This window comes from Penicillium waksmanii (assembly GCF_028829765.1).
Source record: "Penicillium waksmanii strain IBT 27052 chromosome Unknown utg000002l:1.0-3326099.0:1.0-3328782.0, whole genome shotgun sequence".
Classification (NCBI taxonomy): domain Eukaryota; kingdom Fungi; phylum Ascomycota; class Eurotiomycetes; order Eurotiales; family Aspergillaceae; genus Penicillium; species Penicillium waksmanii.
The window spans coordinates 952,597-972,785 of record NW_026643249.1 but is presented as its reverse complement, the minus strand read 5'-3'; the positions used below and the strand labels follow the sequence as shown (position 1 = coordinate 972,785).

At 50.4% G+C, this 20,189-nt stretch overlaps 8 protein-coding genes across 8 annotated transcripts; 3 read left to right on the top strand and 5 right to left on the bottom strand.

Annotated features, from left to right (window-relative positions):
• Positions 1–1,567: 1,567 nt before the first annotated feature.
• Positions 1,568–2,074, bottom strand: N7481_002039 (uncharacterized protein; the record flags this gene model as incomplete). The annotated part of the gene is made up of 1 exon (XM_057261258.1): positions 1,568–2,074. One exon carries the CDS (start codon positions 2,072–2,074, stop codon positions 1,568–1,570), a length of 507 nt encoding a protein of 168 aa, XP_057126190.1.
• An 834-nt stretch (positions 2,075–2,908) lies between these two features.
• N7481_002038 (putative neutral amino acid permease) lies at positions 2,909–4,176 on the bottom strand (the record flags this gene model as incomplete). The annotated part of the gene is made up of 2 exons (XM_057261257.1): positions 2,909–3,710; positions 3,785–4,176. The coding sequence occupies 2 exons, from the start codon at positions 4,174–4,176 to the stop codon at positions 2,909–2,911; spliced, it is 1,194 nt and encodes a 397-aa protein (XP_057126189.1).
• Positions 4,177–5,423: 1,247 nt separating this feature from the next.
• N7481_002037 (polysaccharide deacetylase family protein) lies at positions 5,424–6,518 on the bottom strand (the record flags this gene model as incomplete). Its single annotated transcript, XM_057261256.1, has 4 exons — positions 5,424–5,562; positions 5,614–6,018; positions 6,081–6,357; positions 6,413–6,518. 4 exons carry the CDS (start codon positions 6,516–6,518, stop codon positions 5,424–5,426), a joined length of 927 nt encoding a protein of 308 aa, XP_057126188.1.
• A 543-nt stretch (positions 6,519–7,061) lies between these two features.
• N7481_002036 (putative amidase) lies at positions 7,062–8,792 on the top strand (the record flags this gene model as incomplete). The annotated part of the gene is made up of 3 exons (XM_057261255.1): positions 7,062–7,090; positions 7,155–7,777; positions 7,828–8,792. Coding segments are annotated over 3 exons (1,617 nt in total), but the record flags the coding sequence as incomplete, so codon positions are not given.
• Positions 8,793–9,056: 264 nt separating this feature from the next.
• On the bottom strand, positions 9,057–10,012 carry N7481_002035 (SDR family NAD(P)-dependent oxidoreductase; the record flags this gene model as incomplete). The annotated part of the gene is made up of 3 exons (XM_057261254.1): positions 9,057–9,352; positions 9,427–9,882; positions 9,952–10,012. The coding sequence occupies 3 exons, from the start codon at positions 10,010–10,012 to the stop codon at positions 9,057–9,059; spliced, it is 813 nt and encodes a 270-aa protein (XP_057126186.1).
• Positions 10,013–10,126: 114 nt separating this feature from the next.
• N7481_002034 (uncharacterized protein) lies at positions 10,127–12,985 on the top strand (the record flags this gene model as incomplete). The annotated part of the gene is made up of 6 exons (XM_057261253.1): positions 10,127–10,325; positions 10,379–10,849; positions 10,909–11,187; positions 11,249–12,233; positions 12,292–12,707; positions 12,765–12,985. Coding segments are annotated over 6 exons (2,571 nt in total), but the record flags the coding sequence as incomplete, so codon positions are not given.
• Positions 12,986–13,331: 346 nt separating this feature from the next.
• On the bottom strand, positions 13,332–17,005 carry N7481_002033 (uncharacterized protein; the record flags this gene model as incomplete). The annotated part of the gene is made up of 5 exons (XM_057261252.1): positions 13,332–13,857; positions 13,929–14,022; positions 14,080–16,090; positions 16,162–16,524; positions 16,592–17,005. 5 exons carry the CDS (start codon positions 17,003–17,005, stop codon positions 13,332–13,334), a joined length of 3,408 nt encoding a protein of 1,135 aa, XP_057126184.1.
• A 762-nt stretch (positions 17,006–17,767) lies between these two features.
• Positions 17,768–19,873, top strand: N7481_002032 (WD40 repeat domain-containing protein; the record flags this gene model as incomplete). Its single annotated transcript, XM_057261251.1, has 3 exons — positions 17,768–17,807; positions 17,879–19,601; positions 19,651–19,873. 3 exons carry the CDS (start codon positions 17,768–17,770, stop codon positions 19,871–19,873), a joined length of 1,986 nt encoding a protein of 661 aa, XP_057126183.1.
• Positions 19,874–20,189: the final 316 nt, after the last annotated feature.

Here is a 20,189-nt window from a genome sequence, read left to right as displayed (position 1 = left end):
TGGGTGGTCCTCGTGTTTATTTCACCCTACGGTATCTTTTTTGGGCCATTTCTACCTCGATTTTCCATTCTTCATGGCGTCATGGGTATCCGTGAATCATTTACCTAGGTACTTTATTCCTCCTGTCCTTTCCTGTCTCTTTTATTATTTTGTTCTTGGTGTTGAATGTACTAGTACTCCTCCGCTGGGCTCATGTTGAGTCTAGCTAGGTAGGAGAAGAGAGAAGGGGACACGCATAAGTGTGTCGGTAGAGAAGATAGACAAATGGAGAATGGTTTCATTTCAATGCTTTCGCCTTAAGAACGTATACAGATAGACAATCATAACGTAAATCGTTTCCTAAAAATATTCCCAAGCACCAATAATATCCAATAGTTCGTGAATGTATGTATGTAGACCCTCATGAGCTCCAGGCTAGGCCCTACTCCAGTACAGTGCACTGCAGTGCAGTTCAGTTCATTTCACCTCAGCCCGATGGGGCGTAAGCATGAGCTAGCTGGGCACTTTAGGCAGAGACTTGGGGGCGCCGGCGAATGAACTGACGGCAAGATCAGTTACTCTATTGGGCAATGCTCGTATCGCGAGTCGCTCCAATTGCGCATGAGTACCCGTACCCGGTCGAACATCATCGTCATGGTCGCAATTATTTCAAACTCGGGTTCACCAACCGGGCACGCGGATGGCGTGTCGGTCGAATAGGAGACAGCTGCCAAGCACCAGTCATGGCGCTTAATCGCCGAGAACAGGGGGGTGGATTCGATTTCATCTTCTGTTCTTTGCACGGTCGGGTTTCATTAAAAATAAAACCATCAGGTGGTCCATGCCGACCGTCTTGTCGTCATTAGACACCACCGCGGAATTTGGCGTAAAAGACGTACTCGTACATAAAAATGGCTATCGTTGTTGCCTATCGTGGTAAACTCGCATCCTTCCCGAGTACGAGTCCGAGATCCGAGACCGGTTGCTTGCCCAGCCACCCAATTCCAGGCGCGCTGCGGCAGAGTCGGTGGAGAACGAAGGATCCGCCCGCAGACCCAGACTTAGACCCAGACCCAGACCCCGACCGTCTGTGTCGGTGGTCGGCGGTCGGTGGCCGGTGTTTTTTTTCTTGGAAAACCCGCCGAGTCGAAACGGGACTAGCGGTGGGCGGTCTTTTCTTAGGTGTGACAGCCTATTTTTTGGCATTGCATCGACTTGCCCGGAGAGGGGAAAGCCATGCGTGCGGCATGGAGACGCGTGGTTGGGGAGGGAGGGGCTTCGTGGCGTTCTGTGGGCGTTTCGTTTCGGTCGGTAACTCATGCGGGGGAGGGGTTGAGTGGTGAGTAGTGAATGGAGTGTGAGCGTGAGTATGAGCGTAGGGTGTAGAAATAATGATTTCGGCATAAGATCAGACATCACAACATCGCGTGCACATTAGACCGATTGGGTGGGAAGTGAATTGTGCCGATCGCAAAATCAAAATACCTTACGGTCATAAGGTAGGATTGGCGGGAATGTCAAAGTGAAAGATCGCCTCCCCTCGCGTACGGGAGGTCTCAGTTACGAGTACGCGATTTTGGCTGGTCGCTCAGTGTTTTCCTTTATCGCTTAGTCCCCTGAACACGGTCACGATACAGACGACGACGGAGGCGAAGACAAAGAACCAGGCTGCTGGGAATAGGCCTGGTATGGTATCTTCCCAGCTGAAGCGTGGAGTGTCTCGTTCGGATAGCGCGGAGGGGGGCTGCTGAGTGGACGATGGCCGTGCACTACTCGGGTCCATGTCGATCGCTGCATCCGGAGTTCCGATTGACTTTTGATCATGTCCTTGCAGGGTTTGCTTGTCTGGCAGGTAGCCAGCTTCACGAAGAGCGGAGAGTCGGGCAGCGATTTCCTCTTCGTCTGGGACGGTCTCAGGAAAGTAATACGGTCTTCGTTTGGCGAGGTGCCTTGAGTTGACATCGTCTGATGGGGAGGAGGCGGTCTCCGAGGATGGCCATTCGGGTGTGGTGATGTCGTGTGGGGAGGAAGGGATCGCTGCAGCTGAGATGAAGCTGCTGAGAAGTAGCACGAGTGGTAGTTGAATGAGAAGCATGGCGACTGAGGTGGTGTGTGTGTGAGAGTGAGAGTGAGTGTGCGTGTGGGGGGGTGGATTTAGCACTGATAACGGAGTGCTGATAAGATCGAGCTCAATTCAGCACTATTGTTGCATCACTGGGTTATTATTTGAGAAATGGGAGTAGAGTAGAGTCAAGAGTTGAAATCGCGAGAGGAGAGGGGAAGAGGGGGAAGGTGAAAGAGGGGGGGGGGGGAGGGGAGAATGGAGGAGAGAAATCGCATAAAGAAGGCCTACCTTAAGATGGGAAGAACAAAACCGATAAGGCCCGTCTCGGATTCGGCGGCACGGAGCCTGTCGAACCCGTTAAGCCCGGCTGCTCCGGAGCTCAGCGGACACTAAGTGAGCCCAGTAGTCATCCCCGAGTCATCTGGTTTCAATTGGGCACATAATTTACTCCCCCCTTCCAATAGCTTTGGCGAAACTGAGAACGGTGGGTACCTCTATCCTCAAGGTCTTGTGCTCATACACGGGCTCCACTTTGGACTGGTATGTATCCGAATGCGAGTCATTTTAGGCGCGAAAATGTAGTGCTAGATACGCGCTCACTCAGAATACCCGTGGTACCGCAATACCACATGATACCAGAGATACTGCCAATGGTATTAAGGAAGGTTATCAGGGGTAGTACGGGTAGTACTGGTAGTCCTAGGGACTATTTAGTATTCAAGTTCAATTCCCTCTGAGCAGCACAATTAATATACATCAGCTTTGCATTGTGCATTATTTCTCGGACCCAGTTTTTTCCAATCGAAATTGGGTACTAACGTCCGTACGGAGTACGGAGTGTCGATAATATACAGATTTTATGTTTTATGTCCCCACCGACCCACTATTATCGGCACAAGAAAATGCCGACGAAATTGATCCATCCGCATACGCCTCTTTGATCTGAACAATCACCCCATATGTTCCACCCACCGTCATAAACACGCCCAGCAACACCAACAAAATGTGTAGTCCATATATCATTTGTCGCCACAGTCCCCCTTTCAGATACTCCCCATGCCCATACAGCCAAAGCCAACCGGGAAGACTGAGAGCCAGGGGCGCAAAACACAGACTGCCCACCAGTGCCAGCACGTAGTTGAAGATGGGAATCGCACATGCCAAGACAAATGAAATTGCTGCCATCCCAAGCGTACAGCTCAGCCATGTTCCCCAGTGCACCACCGTATTCGATTGGAGGTGTCGCGAGTTACGCAAAATGCGCACAAAAAGATACTTCGCCGCGACGTGCACATACAAACAGCCACTGATGATGAGACCGGGCAGTGCGATCCCATAGGCAACGCGTTTGACTGTCTCTCCTGCACTGCCGAGCGAAGGCGATGCGATCCACTTGCCACACCAGGCGTAGATTACCAGACTAAATGTCAGGTATGAAGCAGTGACCAGGCTCATGCTCATATAAACTGCCTTGGGGTAGTCCTTGGGCTTGCGCATTTCAGAGATCACGGGGAGAAATGCTGATGTTGCAGCACTGGACACGAATATCGTCGCCGCGGCGGTGATGCCCACCGTGAAGCTGGGATTGCCAATGGCACGGTATCCTAAATCAAAATCTCCTGTCTGTGGCGCCGCGGCGGGTCGATCTCTTACTGTGACACCAATTCTAGTATGATAGGGTCAGCATATCAATGATAAAGATGAAAATGCGGGGGGGTTTGGGTTGGAAAGAAGACATACACGATGATGAAGACGGCGACATAGACACTGGCAAATCCAACCCAGGTCAACCAACCGATGTGGGAGAATTTACGCACACTCGCACACCCAGCAATGATGATCGTCGCAATCAACGAGAACCATACTGTACACATGGAGTGAAGTGACAGCGCATTCAGTGCCGTCGAGACGCCGATAATACCGGACGCAGCGACGATGACATAACTGATAGTGAACAAAACTCCAACTACTTCTTTCAAGATCGGACCACCAACGACCTGCGCCATGTCGGCAATGGAGTGACAGCCCGGATATTTGTTGCGGAAATTACCCTGGACGATGGCACAATAGGTATTGAGGAGGGTCCAGCCGACGACATTGACAGCGCCGGGAAATGCACCGAGCTGATACATCAGAGATGGTATTGAGAGCACACCAGTGGCGAAGATGACTAGAACGATTGCCAGAATGGCCTTGGTCAGCGTACTGCACGATTCGTGTTGATTTGGATTTGGATTCCAGGGGCCCCTTACTCTTCAAGAAAATCACACCCGCGCGGATCCAGCTCACAGTGCGGAAATCAACTTGGCCATCGCCTCTTTTGAAGACCTCATAGCGGTCTTCAATCTCGGCTGCCTGTGTATCGGGGGAATGGGAGTCATGAGGAACCACCTTGATCTCGTCTTGCGAGAACATGTTGAGGATCGAAGCTCGGGGACAGCGTCTAGCTGCGACCTGGGCTCGAATATACAGTAGAAGAGATATGATTCGAAACTCGAAACAGAGAAAATAGGGGGGATATATAGTAAATCCACGGTCGAAAAGGCAAGAACTTATCTCACGACCCGGGTTCTTCCCGGCGTCACCTCGTTCATTTCCCGTTTGTGATAGGCTGCGGGACTTAGGCTTTGCTGGGGCTTGTCTGGAGAGCACGATAACAATGGCAAGAAATGGAGAGAAAGTGGGACTTTGCTCCACTGTATGCTTTCCCCGCGAATTCCAGCTGTCTGATAACCGCGACGATGAGATGGGTTGAGTGGATTTCGCCTTGAGAGGCGTGGGCCGCAAGCTTAGGGGTCGTTGGGGTCATGTCCGGTCGAAGCTCTAAACGGGGCTAGTAGTTGGAGTAAACCTTCTGGTCCAATCAAAGCCAAGGGAAGCTTCTGGGAAAATACACGCGTGATAACGACAAGTGAGTGGCGAATGGATTTAACTTGGCTGGGCAAGGCAAGGTGCGATAGAAACCGGCGCGAGTTGGAGAAGGCCAGGAATGTTCAAGTTGGGGTCGGACAGGATGGGTTGGGGTAGTTATAAGGCTTCACAGTACCATGAACCATCACATTGGGAAAGTATAGCAGAAGACATGGGGGTGTGACTCTTGATTCAAGAATGGATTCTAGGTATTGTAATGATTTGCATGTAGGACAGGTATTACTGGTAGTATTTCAGTATGATGGGGCACAACCTTGGAAGAGCATATACAAAATCATCTAGTTATAGCAAGATCTCACGGAGATAGTACAGCCGGCAATACATGCCTGGGATTTCTTGGGTCAAACGACAACCTATTACTACTAGTACAGATAGTTGCTGCGTAGGTACTCGGTAAGACAAAACCGGCGACAGAAGGGGGGTTGCGAGAAATCCAATTTCAATCTATTTACTTCTTCAGGATCTCTCCGACTGGAGCTGGCATAAGTGCCCCTTCAGGAACTGGGTTCTTCTTCTTGAAGTCATCGCAAAGCTGCTCCATCGTCACGAACTCTACCCCATCGTGTTTCTTGAAGTGCTCGATCAGACTATCCCATATTAGCTTTGGACAAGTACAACAGAAGATAAAGCAGACATACCGTTCATGCATCAACAGCGCATGTGGTCGCCCAGACACATCCGGATGAATGGTAATGGGAAAGATAAACTCGTCATACTCGCGGTAGAAATAATCGAAATGGTCCCGCCAGATATCCTCCACATCTCGCGGGTTGACGAACCCGTGGCTGTTTGCCGCCTTCTTGATGAACATCATAGGAGGCAGGTCATCAATATACCAGTTCGATGGAATCTCAACCAGTCCCGTCTGTGGTCCATGCTCCAGGGGCTTCATCCAAGTCTCCGCCTTCTTACTATAGTCGATGTTCGTCCAGCTGTCGCCGGTGCGCAGATAGTATGCCTGACAGTCCTCATGACTCATGCTGTGATCGTACTCGATACCATAGTCCAGGAGTAACTGAGCACCTTCCTGGCTCGTCTCCCACCTGATTGAAGACTATGTTAGGGCCGGTTATCATAACATATTTTTCAGTCGATAGAAACGTACCAAGGTGCCACGCTACCCCGCGGCGGTTTTCCCGCAAACTCGGTGAGCATACGGTAGGTCTTATCCAAAACATCACGTTGTTGTTCAATGCTCATATCAGTCGGATTCTCGTGCGAGTATCCATGAAGTCCGATTTCGTGACCAGCATCGCGGACCGCCGCCATGTCTTCAGGGAAGGTTTCCAACGAGTGGCCAGGAATAAACCATGTCGTCTTGATGTCGTACTTGTCGAATAGCTTGAGGAGACGACGAGTTCCAATTGTTCCCGCCCAGAGGCCTAGCGAAATCAAGGTCAGAAGCAGATACACAGCTGGTGCCGGCTCAAAACTCACCCCGGCTAATGTCGTTCGTCGAGTCCTCGCCGCCATACGAGCCGAGCCACCCGGAGACAGCATCGACGTCGACGCCATATGTGATGAGAACGCGTTTAGGGCCCATTGTGTCTGATTAATTGGTAATGGGAGGGTTGGGAATGAGTGTGAGTGTCGCGCGGGGCTTTTGTACGTGTTTAGTGTTTAGTGTCTAGTGTCTTGTGTTACGAAAATTGAACGCTTTTTGAATGCGGGGAAGACCAGCCCCTCTCGCCCTCTCGGAGCGTTGGGGCCGTCGGAGTCTCCAATATCATCGATCGATGTCCGATACGAACCGACTTTTTTGTCGAGAAAATGTGTAATCTTATCCTCGCTATCAACCCTTAAACACATGCTCTTCTTATTTCCCATCTCTCTTACCTCGCTCCGAGATATATGGAGGCCTGTGGTGGGTCCTGGGAGTTGGGGTCGAGTTGGGGTCGAATAAATGGTCTTTTTTTCACGACATTGATGGGCTCGTCGGCAAAGAAGGGTCTCCAAATGAATGGATCTTGATTCGGGGATTGCCGATGAGTTTCGAGAAATTGTGGCATGATGCACTTCCATAAGATCTTCAACTCCCCGGCGACGCGATAGTTAGAGTAGTCGCGCACCTTTGCCTCATTCCAGCATGTCGGTCCTTTTCACAAGCATCTCCGAGTGAGTAGGAAACCCAAAGTCGGTGACATGATTTACATGGCAGATGTACTGACCACGAGTCCAGGGGTAATCCTGTTAAACCTGGCGATGCTGAAGCCCTGATTCAGCCTCTGGGTCTTACCATCGATCCTAAAGAGTCGAGCGATTTCCAGACCCTCCTCGCGGCGGTCCACGATTGCGCAGAGGATGTGGCTGCACTACCCGACTATCAGCCAGTGTCTGACACGGCGAAATATCCGCGTGAAAATGTCCGTCGGTGTGGAGAAGAAGAGCAGGTCTTTGGACAGGCATGGTCGCATAAGTTCCTCATCAGGGGAAATCCGCAAGGCGGCGTGATGGCGGGTAAATCCGTGAGCTTGAAGGATGTAATTGCTGTGGCCGGAGTGCCACAACTTCTTGGAAGTGATATCACACCGGCATGGACGCCTTCAACAGACGCAACAGTGGTGACGCGACTCCTCGACGCGGGTGCGGACATTCATGGAACCTCTACTTGCGAAAATTATTGCCACTCCACGTCCTCATATACGAGTGCTCAGGGTACAGTTGAGAATCCCCATGCAGCGGGATACTCAGCAGGAGGGAGCACATCTGGCGGTGCAGCTTTAGTCTCTGCGGGCTTGGTTGATGTTACGATTGGAGGGGATCAGGGTGGAAGCATTCGAGTCCCTGCAGCCCTGTGTGGATGTAAGTCATCGTCAAATCATCGTAAACAAACCTAACTAACTTCATTCGAGGTGTTGGACTGAAGCCTACTCATGGCCGAGTTCCTTACACCGGCATATCTAGCGGAGATGCCTTGGTTGACCATGCCGGTCCACTCGCCCGCACTACCCGTGAAGTTGCGGCGTGTTTAGATGCGATTAGTGGCTATGATGGTATCGACGATCGCTCACTGGCAAGCCCCAAGCCAGGTTCTACAAAATTTGCAGCAGCGATTGAAGAGACTCCCGGAAGACTTGATGGTCGAATAATTGGAATTTTAAAAGAAGGCTTCGAACATAGCGCTGTGGATGCCAACGTCAGAGAATCAGTCTCAATCGCCGCCAGGAAATTCGAAGATCTTGGCGCCATCGTTGAGGAAGTATCGCTTCCAGACCACTTACACGGTCCGGCACTATGGACTATTCTTTCAAGAATTGCTGGAGCACAGACACTTCTGGGTCATAATACTGGGCGACGGGGCCTATGCATGACAGAAGCGGAGCAAAGCAGGCTCCCTTGGTCCGATGAAGGCTTCCAGCGAGCCTTCCCATCAACGAAGAATGTCATTATCAACGGCTTATACCTGATGTCGCGCTTCCCAAATATTTATGGAAAGACAGTGAACATTGGACGGCAAGTAAGCGACAAGTACCAAGCGCTTTTTGAAAAATATGATGCTTTGGTGATGCCCACGACTCCTGTTGTGGCACCGAAGAATGGAAAACGGGGTCTTCCATTGGAGTCACTCAAGCCCAGCATGGGATTGACGATTAATACTGCCATATTCAATGTCACAGGCCATCCTGCCATGTCCATTCCTGTCGGGTTCGCGCCAGCGAAGGACAATGAGCAGGTTATGTTGCCTGTTGGTATGCAGATTGTTGGCGGCCTGTGGCAAGAAGAGAAAATATTGCAAGTTGGACATGCATGGGAGACGAATTTTAATTGGAAGAAGATGCAGCATTCGACAATTAAGAACCAGCGACCTCTGAAGCGAGTATGTAGATAGCAGATGATGATATTCACGGATAGACACATTCAAGTTACTATGAATTGATTTCGAAATGAACCATAGTTTCCTTACCTTAGCCCTCTTTGGATACTAGACTAGCGGTAAAGACGTATTCTAACTTCAATTTGAGTATACTACTAAGAGCGTTTCCTAATAGCTACTAGTACTATTAGTACTTGTAAAGTAGTAACTACTAGTATAACTCGTCCACAGATGTGATCGTAACTTCGAAGGTTCTTCCAATACTATTTACACTGTGATATATCCGCCATCCACTACCATCGCATGACCTTGAACGAATGAAGCCTGCGTTGAACAAAGAAATAGGGCTGCATCAGCCACTTCTTGCGGCATCCCCATCCTTTTCATGGGAGCGGTTTCTACGGCTGGAGTGATGGCTTCACGCACTTCCTTTTTCTCCATCACTAGAGGCGTCTCGATGACCCCGGGACATACGCAGTTCACGCGGATCCCATCTTTGGAGTAATCAATTGCATCGGCACGCGTCAGACCAATGATGGCTGATTTTGATGCACAATATGCCGCTAATTCACGGAGATCAAAATAAGATATATATCTCAACTTGAACAAGGAGACAAAACAAGGGACTAAAACTCACGTGCATTTGGACGGCTGACGATTCCCAGCTGACTGGCAATATTCACGACGGCACCTCGTTGGGGAGGGCGACGGGAATCATGACTTGGGAGTGCCTCTTGGGCAAGCATCTGCTTCAGCTGAGCCCGGGAAGATAGCCAGCAACCACGATAATTGATATTATTGACGCGATCGAATTCCTCAATACTAGTTTCATCTGACCTCCTGGGCAGACCCAACACACCTGCACAGTTGACGGCATAGTCGACACGGCCGAATTTTTGGACGACGTGATCGATGAACGATTGTGCAAAGAGATCCTCAGCGACACTGCCCGCGTGGGCGAGGAGCTGCACCTTAGGATAAGTGGAGGCGACTGCGTGTCGGGTCTGCTCTAGGGTGGATGGATTGACGTCTGTGATGGCGATTCTTTCACATCCTGCAGCGGCAAAAGCTCTGGTGACTGCAGCGCCGATTCCTATATTTGAGTAGCATGATGTGAGTGGAACTGTGGATCAGATATGTCTCCGCATAGGGAATGGCATACCAGTTCCACCGGCACCGGTGACGACGGCGACGCCGGGGAAGATTGACTTGAGCAGGGACATTCTATCAGCTGCTTAATGGAAAGGAGAAGAATAAGAAGAAGACAGCAGGAAGTAGGTGGCTATTCCTATAGCTGTAGCTACGAGTATTGGGAGAGGGAGATAACCTTGGGAAGAGTGGGCCTCCCGTTGGAGTCACCGCTTGGGGGCGACTCCTCACTTCGGCAATCCTCCACTTTCTCCTCTTCTCCAAGTGACTCCGAGCCATGCCATCCCCAGTCCAGTCAGGCCGCGCAAAAGCACGGATCTGTGTCCATTGCGGTAGAGCTTTTCGTCGCACCGAACATTTGGAGCGCCATGTCCGAACTCGTAAGTGGTCTGGTGTGTTGGGGTAATATTACCGTGGAGGTGGCTGACCATCATCATCAGACACTAAGGAGAAACCGTTCATCTGCTTCTGTGGGGCGGCTTTTACTAGGCGTGATCTATTGAAGAGACACAATCGCATCTCACATCAGGATGGGTTCACCTCACCAGACTCCCAGTCCGGTCTCCAACCCTCGGCCTCGGCCCCAGCAGTCCCAGTCGCAGTCCAACCCCCACCAGCTCCTGCAGCCATCCCGCAGCCGCAATATGATGCATCAGCCCGACCTGCATCGATACCGCAGCAGCAGCAGCAGCAGCAGCAACAGCAGCAGCAACAGCAGCAGCCACCGCCGCCTCAATGGACAGGGCCGCCGCCACCCCAGCCTTCATACTTACCCCAGAGCCAGCCCCCCATAATGCCCGTAGGGCCAACTTCCAATGCGAATCCCAACCCGGAGGAGCACCCTGGAATGCATGATCCCGCCATGCTGCAGGCCGCTCAGCTGCTCCTCCCGGGCGACTATCAAGCACCTTGTAAGTACAGAGTGCTAGGAACCCAATGGATATTTCTTTACTAAATAACTCCTGCCTAGCGTTACCCTATTTGCCTGAGGATCTCAACCATTTCCAAGAATTTACCCATTTTCTGGACTCCATTGGTCTCCCGGCCGAATGGCTGCCCTTTGAAGCAGATCCCTCTCAGATGCAAGACATTGGCATTGAGGATGTCCAGAAACCAATACCACCCTCTCAGGAACAGCCAAAGCGACCGAAAAGTATTCGCGATGGCTCGAGAGGAGATTCCCCTTTTAGATCATGGCTACCCTCGGTACCCCGTGGGGATCAAAGCCTTGGTACTCTCTCCGATAGTGGTAAGTCTTGCCCTATATGCAATGTTATTGTGACAGGAACCAAGTCTCATGAAAAATTTAGAGCCACCGCAAGCCACTGGTAAAGTCTCTCGATTCAATATTTCAGAGGATCAACGCTTCCGACTCGCTGCATCTCTCGAGGACTTTCGAAACGTCATACCAGATTTCACCCTTCCCTCTCGACATACCCTGACTCGCTACCTCACGTCCTACTTCGAGGGATTCCATCCCCACATTCCGTTCATTCATATTCCGACTTTCCGCTTTAGCGAGTGCTCTGCCGAATTAGTTCTCGCGATGATGACTATCGGTGCCCAGTATCGCTTTGAACATCGCAATGCCGAGAAAATATTTCATGTTTCCAAGGCAGTCCTTTACGAACGCATGAACAGAGAATCCCAATCGGGCTATCCGATGGCATCCCAATATGGAGATCAGAATCGATCAGGGGGCAGCGGGGGCACCCCCGCTTCACGGAAGATGGAGGTGGTTCGCTGTTTACTCGTCCTCATGAGTTATGCTACATGGGAGCGAGCAGGGCTTGTACAGGAGGCGTTCCAGATTCAAGGTCAGCTGGTTCAGCATCTTCGCGACGTTGGCTTGACGGAGCCATATTCTGATGCGCGTGGTCAACCACTGGACTGGTATGAGTGGGCAGACCAAGAGTCCCTTCGACGGACTAAACTTATCGCTTTCTGCTTCATTCATATTCACAGCCTGGCCTACAATGTCTACCCATCGCTACGTAGCAGCGAAATCCACATGCGACTTCCCTGCTCGACGATCGAATGGATAGCGAACAATGCAGTCGAATGGGAAGCTGCCCAGCAAGCCCGTGGTCCTCAACAGTTGTTCTTCCAAGATGCGCTGACACTTTTGCTTCAAAAATCGCGCTCGGCAGTACCATTGGAGCCGATACCCGCTCCGTTGGGCAATTACATGCTGCTCCATGGCCTGCTTCAGCGAATTCACATTGTCAGCGAACTTTCCTTGCCGAACGGGCTTCATTCGACCAGCCTGCCGACCGAAGAGCTAAACAAGATTGAGTAAGGCTGTCATTCTCACTGAACTATTATACAGCAAATATACTGACAATCTACCCAGGCGAGCCCTCCGCTCCTGGACTAGTGTCTGGCAACAAGCTCCAGAGTCAAGCCTCGACCCACACAATGATAATGGCCCGATCCCCTTTACATCAAGCTCACTCCTAGGACTTGCTTATGTACGCCTGTCTCTTAATCTCGGTCCGTACCGCCGCCTCGAAACGCGCGACCCAGCAACTATTGCCGCTGCATTGTATCGCTCTCCAAAGCCGGAGCGAAGCTACCGTCTCATCCCGGCCCTTATATATGCTGCACACGCCCTCAGCATCCCAGTGCGCCTGGGCATCGATCACATTGCACGCAGCCAGGCCTTTTTCTGGAGTGTGCGCCATTCTCTCGCAAGCTTGGAATGCGCAGTCCTGCTGAGCAAGTGGCTTTTCACCCTTGCGGAGGCGGGGCCAGACCAGGCGCTGAGTGGTAAGTTCTTGGGATGGTCTTTAAATTAGAAAAACTCACACTGACAATCATGACCAGAAAACGAAAGCCGGATTCTTCGCTGGACCCAATGTATTGTTGAAGAGGCCTATTCATCTATTGACCTCGAGGACGAATCCGAAGCGCCGCTGAACCTCGAGCCGCCGGCATTGGGTATGGCGGTGCTAAAGCTGTGGTCCAGATTGTTCAAACGAAATACCCAATGGCCGTTTATCAACTGTCTTGGGAATAGTTTGGAGCAGTATATGATTATGATTTAGCGTTTCTAATCCCCTTGCCTTCTTGTTGAAATACTTACACATACTACTTGGAAATACTTGGACATACATTTGATGACATAATCTACGAAATTACTGGCAATCTGTGATCTCCCTTTTGTTGTAAACTGAAATTATTAATGCTTTTTCGAGAAATAGAGGCTTCCTTCCTCTCCTTCTTCTTCTTCTCCTCCTCCGTCTACTCCTCTTCTCTTGCTTGCAGGATATGGAGGTGCTAGATACTAAGTCTCGACGGATGCATTGATACGTGGTAAAGAGGGTAGGTTTTAAATCCAAATATCAGGGGCACCCAGCCGAACTCTGATATTCTGCGGTGCAAGTATCCCAACTAGTCAAGGTCGATAAGATCAGCAGGGGGTAGTGCCGCGGGGTTGTTGATAGGCGAATACTCGGAGTTGGAAGGTTTAACGAGACCTTTGCTAGCGGCGGTGCTAGCTGGTTCTTGGTTCAGCCTTTTCGAGGCTAGAGAAATGTACGTTTCAGTGGCTCGCTTGAGCCCCTCCTGAACATCCTGAGAGCCCACACTTTGAAAAACGCCCATGTTTGCTCTGTCAATGTTACCAGCACGGGCGTTGCTGACGAATTGGCCCCATGAGCTCACTCCATCCATGGCGATGACCTGCCTTCGGGCTTTTTGTGCAGCCTCGGAAGCTCCATTGGGCCAGGGCCTTCCAGCCCTATGATCAACCGGGGGCTTTTCCATGATAGGCATTGTGCTGAATTTGTCGTTCATAATGCAGTCGCATGAGTGATGGTGGGATTTGCCACAGATATCTGTGCAAGGCAACTTACAGCACTTTTGCACATGGGTGCATGGTTGTTGACAAGTAGTCCATTCCAGTGAATGGTCGAAGCTAGTTCCCCACGTCAGATAACTCAGAATCATGTAAAAAAAATCATTTTCTGTTATAGCTGTGCAGCTTACCCGTGGCATAAAAGCGTGCATTTGTGCCCACAACCGAGTTCCTCTCCGCAAGCTTCCCTGCAGCCCCCTTTGATCGTTTTCCAATCTCCGGGTACTAGATACCGAGTCAAAAGTTAACAAACAAGGACGAAAAATAGCTATTGATACTGACCCCGAATCAAAGTTTCATTCTTGTGCTTCTTGCAGGTCAAGGGAAGGATGCCGCTAATCCGTGGATCGCCATTTGAAGATCTAAGAATCGTAATGATGCTGCCCCAAAGAGGACTGAATTGCTCCAGGATTTCAGAATTTCCGAACAGGTAAAGGCCTCTCTTTGCCCGAGAGATTGCAACGCACACTCTGTTGTCAGAGGTGAGAAACCCGATTCCATTACTCTTGTTGCTCCGAACGAGCGAGAGTAGAACAATTTCGTTTTCCTCTCCTTGGTACGAGTCGACCGTGACAACTTTGGGTGCATGATGAGCGAGGTACTTATTTGTCCTCATGTGCTTGAGAATCAACTTCCTCTGGCCGTTGTAAAACGTCAGAACGGTCATGTCGAATATCGAAATTCCATTAAGCACCAGATAGACATAGAACTCCACAACCATGATGGCTTCCCATTCGTTGAGCTTAGAAGTGAGACTGTCTCCGCTTTCAGGCCACTCATGCGTGAAAAAGAACGATCGAAGATCACCCATTCCCGGGATGGGGGCAGTTTTGAGCACAGAGGGATGATCATACAGACTGCCATAGATAGGCATCAGAAGCTCTCGAATGTCGGGGACCATTCTTAGTTGTTCCTGAAGCTGCACGTAAGGTATATCGTTTCGGACCAAGCGTTCGAACATGGAAGTTTCTAGGAAGAAGGGCTCCCCGGCAAGATCCATCAACGTACACTTCGCTTTTAGTTGCATATGATCACCCACAAGAATCAGCTGCTGGATAGATTCAAGGCATGCAACAGTGGTTGGAGCTTCGAGGACTTCGGCGGCTTCTTCGATTAGTACAGTTCGAGGTTGCAAGCTTGATACAAGCCCACGATACTTGCTCAGCCCAGTCGTTGTCATGGCTACTAGCTTGGCTTTCCGCAGAGTCTCGAAATCTCGCTCCCACCTACCGACCTTGAGTCTGTCACTGTAGAAGTCGTATGACTCGGTAACAGTGCGCAATTTAGCATTCACCAGATCCAGAAGCTCATCCCGCAGCAGATTGTACACGGGCCCCCGTGCTTTGACGGGAATCTTCGTCAGATCACTCATTAAGAGATAATTTCGGATCTCTTGTTTTGAGTACGATGAGTCTTCAACTCCCCGATGTGTTGTCCTGAATTGAAGAGATCTACCATTGAGAGCCTCGTATTCATCTTCGTTCGGTCCCTGTTCTGCCTCGAGCTCTTTGAGCTGCTCGTACTCCATGTCGATATCATCTTCAGTGAACACAGTCTCTTCGATCCAGTGATTGAGATTGAACTCTTCTACCTGATCATCGAGCCACGCTGCAATATGATTTGTATCATTTCCCGCGGGTGCAGAAGATCCCCACTGTTCGAGGTCCTTGAGTGAATCGGATTGAATCTGTGTTAGCAGGCCATAATCGGCAAAGGTGGATGGCTTGATTGGGCCATGGATACCCTCTTGGTCGAACGGCGTGAGAAGCTCTGCTACTTGTGCGGACAGCCTTTGAAGATCAGTTCTTGCCGGGCCGAAAAGTCCACCAGTTATGGTAGGCATTGGTAGAGACTTCTTTATCTCGTAGAGCATTCGCTTCCGAATTTCGGGATCTACGCTCCTTGACCCCAATCGAATGTAGTTATCCTCAAATTGAGCGATGATGCTGAGAAGCTGATCCAGTGCATGGTTTGTATGTGTCGCAATGATGATAGGAGGATCGTTTGGGGTCATCTGCGACAATAGGAGCTTCAAGAAGACGATTGACACAAATGTCTTGCCAGTACCTGGGGGACCCTGTATGATAGAGATATTTCTTGACAGCATATGCTCCAGAGCTTGCCACTGGTGAGGGTTGAGTCCTGCCATCGGAGTGGTAGGGAAATCATTGAGGATGTTGAAACTCGTATTACCATTGGCGGTAGGCGGAGAGAGAGCTTGGAAGTTCATCACTGGCTTGTCCAAGACATATTGAGGTGCACCAATTTCGGTTTCCAAGGCACATATATGTTGCTTGAGTGGGAATCTAGTGGGAATCGGATCAAGTTAGAACTATCCATTGAAAATGTGACGGGGGCGAAGACTCGCTGTTCTTGTGATAGCTTCTGCAAGGCTTTCATAGTATGTCGGTGAGCCTCGTAATACCCCGATCGTGCTTGTACCATAATCCATTCTTGCTGGGGGTCGAACTTGATATCCTCTGAATGGGCAAAATAAATATCTACCTCCGGTGGGGTTTTTTCAAGATTGTCGACAGGTCTGGCCGCAACAACACCCACAATGCACTTTGTTGAAAAAAAGTCTTCCACCGGGGACAAAGCTACGATGTTCCCGGTAATAAGGCGGCTGGAGTATTTCCAATGTATTCTTTTGCCGGCACGACGTGTGGAGAATTGAACGCGGAAAGCAATTCCCGAGCTTGTCAGTGTCACTTGCACAATGAAAACCTATTCAAGAATCAAGATCGGTCAGTCAAATGACAATTTGAAGCACTTGGAAAAATTCAGATATCACCTTCTCGTAGATTGCAATGTTGCCGTTATCACTCATGCGAGGATAAGTTCGAACATAAAGCACCGCATCTCGGAGGTTTGCGACGGCATCTTCGCGGATCAAGTTGTAGTGAGCGTTGAGATAAAGCTCCGTTGAAGGCCAGGGACCGGATATATGATTCGGAAGCAACAGAATATCACTCGAACCGTCATTCAATCCTAGAATCTCTTCCGTAGTAGGAAGCTCGGACTTTTTGCGCCAGTCCTCCGTTTGGCCGCGCGGAAGGGGAACCCCATCCGACAGGTTGGGGGCTGCGAAATATTTTCGAATTGCCGGATTCGCAGGATAACCAGGGGACTTGGATTGACTGGAAGTTGTATTGGGATGGCCATCGGGTTGGACCAATTTCCCAGCAGCACGACCACGTGAAGCCATTCTTGGCTGGGGGTTGGACCGGAGCGTCGAAAGATATCGAAAGATCGTTTGGGATATCGACAACCGTTGAGAAGAGTGAGGTGAGTGCGAGGTGAAGCGGGGGAATGGCAAAAGAGAAAAGAGGGATGTGGAGGAAAGATGGAAGAGGAGGAAGGAGAGGAAGCAGAAGTAGAAGTAGAAGTAGAAGTAGGGAAGGCACGATGAGTAAATGGTAAATGGTAAAGACCGGTCGTGGCTGCCTTCAGAAGATGTTTGCCTGTCCATAAAGCCCGGACTTATCTGATCAGATATCGTTCTATTTTATACCTAGCACAAACATGAATTTCATGCTATTTCATGCATTTGATGCCATCGAACCAACGATCTTGAGTCCCAGATCTACAACGGAGCCATGTGATTGGCCCGGTGGGGCCCCGACCCCAGCAGAGAAAGAAGGGGAGACCGAGACCGCCTTGCGCGGTCTGATCCGCATTCATTTATTCACAGTCATCGCGTTGAAGGACCTTCGTCTGGGTCGACTGATGCTACTTGGTCTTTAGAACTGTATCAAATACAGTGACTTTTCCTGCAAATATACTAAAATTCGCCATCACGAAGCCCTTATTGCTGCACCGCGGTGGGACCAGGGTTCCATCTGCGCCGAAGCTCTCCGCACCAGACTGCAACTAGACTGCCTGCCCCCCCAATTGGCAATTGAAAAGGGCGGGGCCGCATATTGAATCGTGACATTTGCTTGGGATAGGCGACCAGCGTCAAAGCTTCATGGCGTCACTCGAGGAGGATGAGGACCGCGATCTGGCAGGTCAGTTACTACCACTCGCTCCTCGCTCCCCGCTCTCGCGCTTGCGCCTGTGCCTGACATGGTCTTTTTAGGTTCTCAAGATGGAAGCTCCGACAATGAGATTGACGACACAATGCGCGACGTTGACGATAATGACGGGGACAACAACGACGACAATGACAACGACAACGACAACGACAATGAACAGGATGCCGATGCGGACGCCGATCAAGACCAGGACCAGGACCAGGACCAGGATCCGGACAGCCCCTCGAACGCAAGTCAAACCTCAGAAGGCGCCGGAGTATCCTCGCAACAGAACCCTGATACAACGAATATGACATCGCCAGGGAACGGAGACACTTCGATGCTGGAATCCTTTTCTATTCACCATCCTAGCGTCCGCCCCGAATGCTTGACGGCCAGGACCTATGATATCGCTCCCACCACCGCTGCTCCTCACAGCACATCAATAAATGCGATCACGGCGACGGCAGATATGCGTTGGGTGTTTACAGGTGGATCGGATGGCTTTGTTCGCAAATTCAACTGGGCCGAATCTATCAACAGCAAGCTCATGTTGACAGTGGCGCAACGGCATCCATTTGTCGATAGTGTTGTTAAGGCGGGTGTCCTTATGACATACTGGGAGAACATGGATGGTAATAGTTTATCGCCGGTCTATTCTCTAGCCGCACAGAGCGAGGGCCTCTGGCTACTTTCCGGCCTAGAATCCGGTGCGATTCGGTTGCAGACATTGCGGCACGACGAGGGAAAAGAAGTCATCCAATTGCGACAGCATACATCGGCAGTCTCCTCGTTAAATTTGACGTCCGATGAACAATCTTTGCTTTCTGGTAGCTGGGACAAACGTGTTTTTGATTGGGATCTCAATACCGGCCAGGCACGACGTGCATTCGGCGGAAGTGCAGGCCAGATCTCTACGGTACAAATTCGGCCAGATTCCAGCTTGCCAATTCCAGCAGATACTATCGACCCGTCGCTACCTAACGGTACATACTCATCGAATTACCAGGCTAGTGGCCTAGACAAATTCAATGCCATGGACACCGCCCAAGATACTGGATCCCAGGGGGCCGAGAACCCGCAGGCGGGCTCACCAACTGACTCGCTATTCGGTGGTGCGGATTCTCTATTTGGAGATGCAGATGGCGGAGCAGCAGACGGAGGAGAACCATCTGGGGGTGTATTCGGGGTAGACGAAGATGATGAATTTGGTCGTGCGATGGCTAACGGCGTCCTTGCTGATGCCGATGCCCCCGGTGAAATCGATGCTGAAATGCCCGAGCCTGAACCCGAGCCCGTACCCCAGGCGGAATCTGTTCCCGCGAATGCAGCAGACACGACCGCGAATGATTCTGAAAGCAAACCCGAGGTACCCAAAACAGAGATCACCGCAGAGCCGGCAATGCCAGCTGTGAATGGGCTGCCCAAAGCCGAAGAAATGAAAATTTCCATGGACCAGATTTTCCCTCAACCCATGCAATCTGAGCAGACAATAGGAGCAGACACAACTTTTCTTGCGGCATCAATTGATGGCACCATCCGGATATGGGATCGACGACAACCCGATCCTGTTGCTCGAATCAGCCCCCGTAACGTCCCCCCTTGGTGCATGAATGCATGCTGGTCTCCTGATGGAAACTACATATATGCCGGGCGGCGCAATGGCACTGTTGAGGAATTTAGTTTGCACAAGGGCCTTCGAGAGGCTGAACGCACGTTTAAGTTTCCGCAAGGCAGTGGTCCAGTGACTGCTCTCAAGGCTATGCCAAATGGCCGCCATCTTGTCTGGTCAGTTTTGCCTTGTACTCACTCCCTGTCATCTACTAACACCTCCTAGTGCTTCTCATGATATCCTCCGGCTCTATGATCTGCAGCATGAGCAATCTTCCCGGCATTCCACCGTGCCATTCCTCATCATTCCCGGCCATCGAACTGGCACCATCTCCCAGCTGTTTGTTGATAATGCATGTCGTTTTATGATCTCTACCAGTGGAAACCGTGGCTGGGAGGGCAATACCACAGAGGTACTCCTGGGATACGAGATTGGAGTACCCCAGTAGCTGCCCAGGTGGATGAGGTGATATTTGCGCAGGATTTCGACGACATATTTGAGTTATCTACGAAGTGTATGATTTGGGATGATCTATCATGGACTATTTTCTCTTATAGTTGATAGTCTTTTTGCTAAATATTAAGAAAAGAATACCATCAAACTACGCTAGAATTGAATGAATGAATAATATACTAAATTCATGCATTTCAATATCGTATTGCTCATAGATGCCCAGGTGGTATCTCGATTTTCGACCAAATAAACGCCATGTGACCCAAATCCTTCAAGCTCCGAATGTACAATCGTCGACATCAGACCGAATT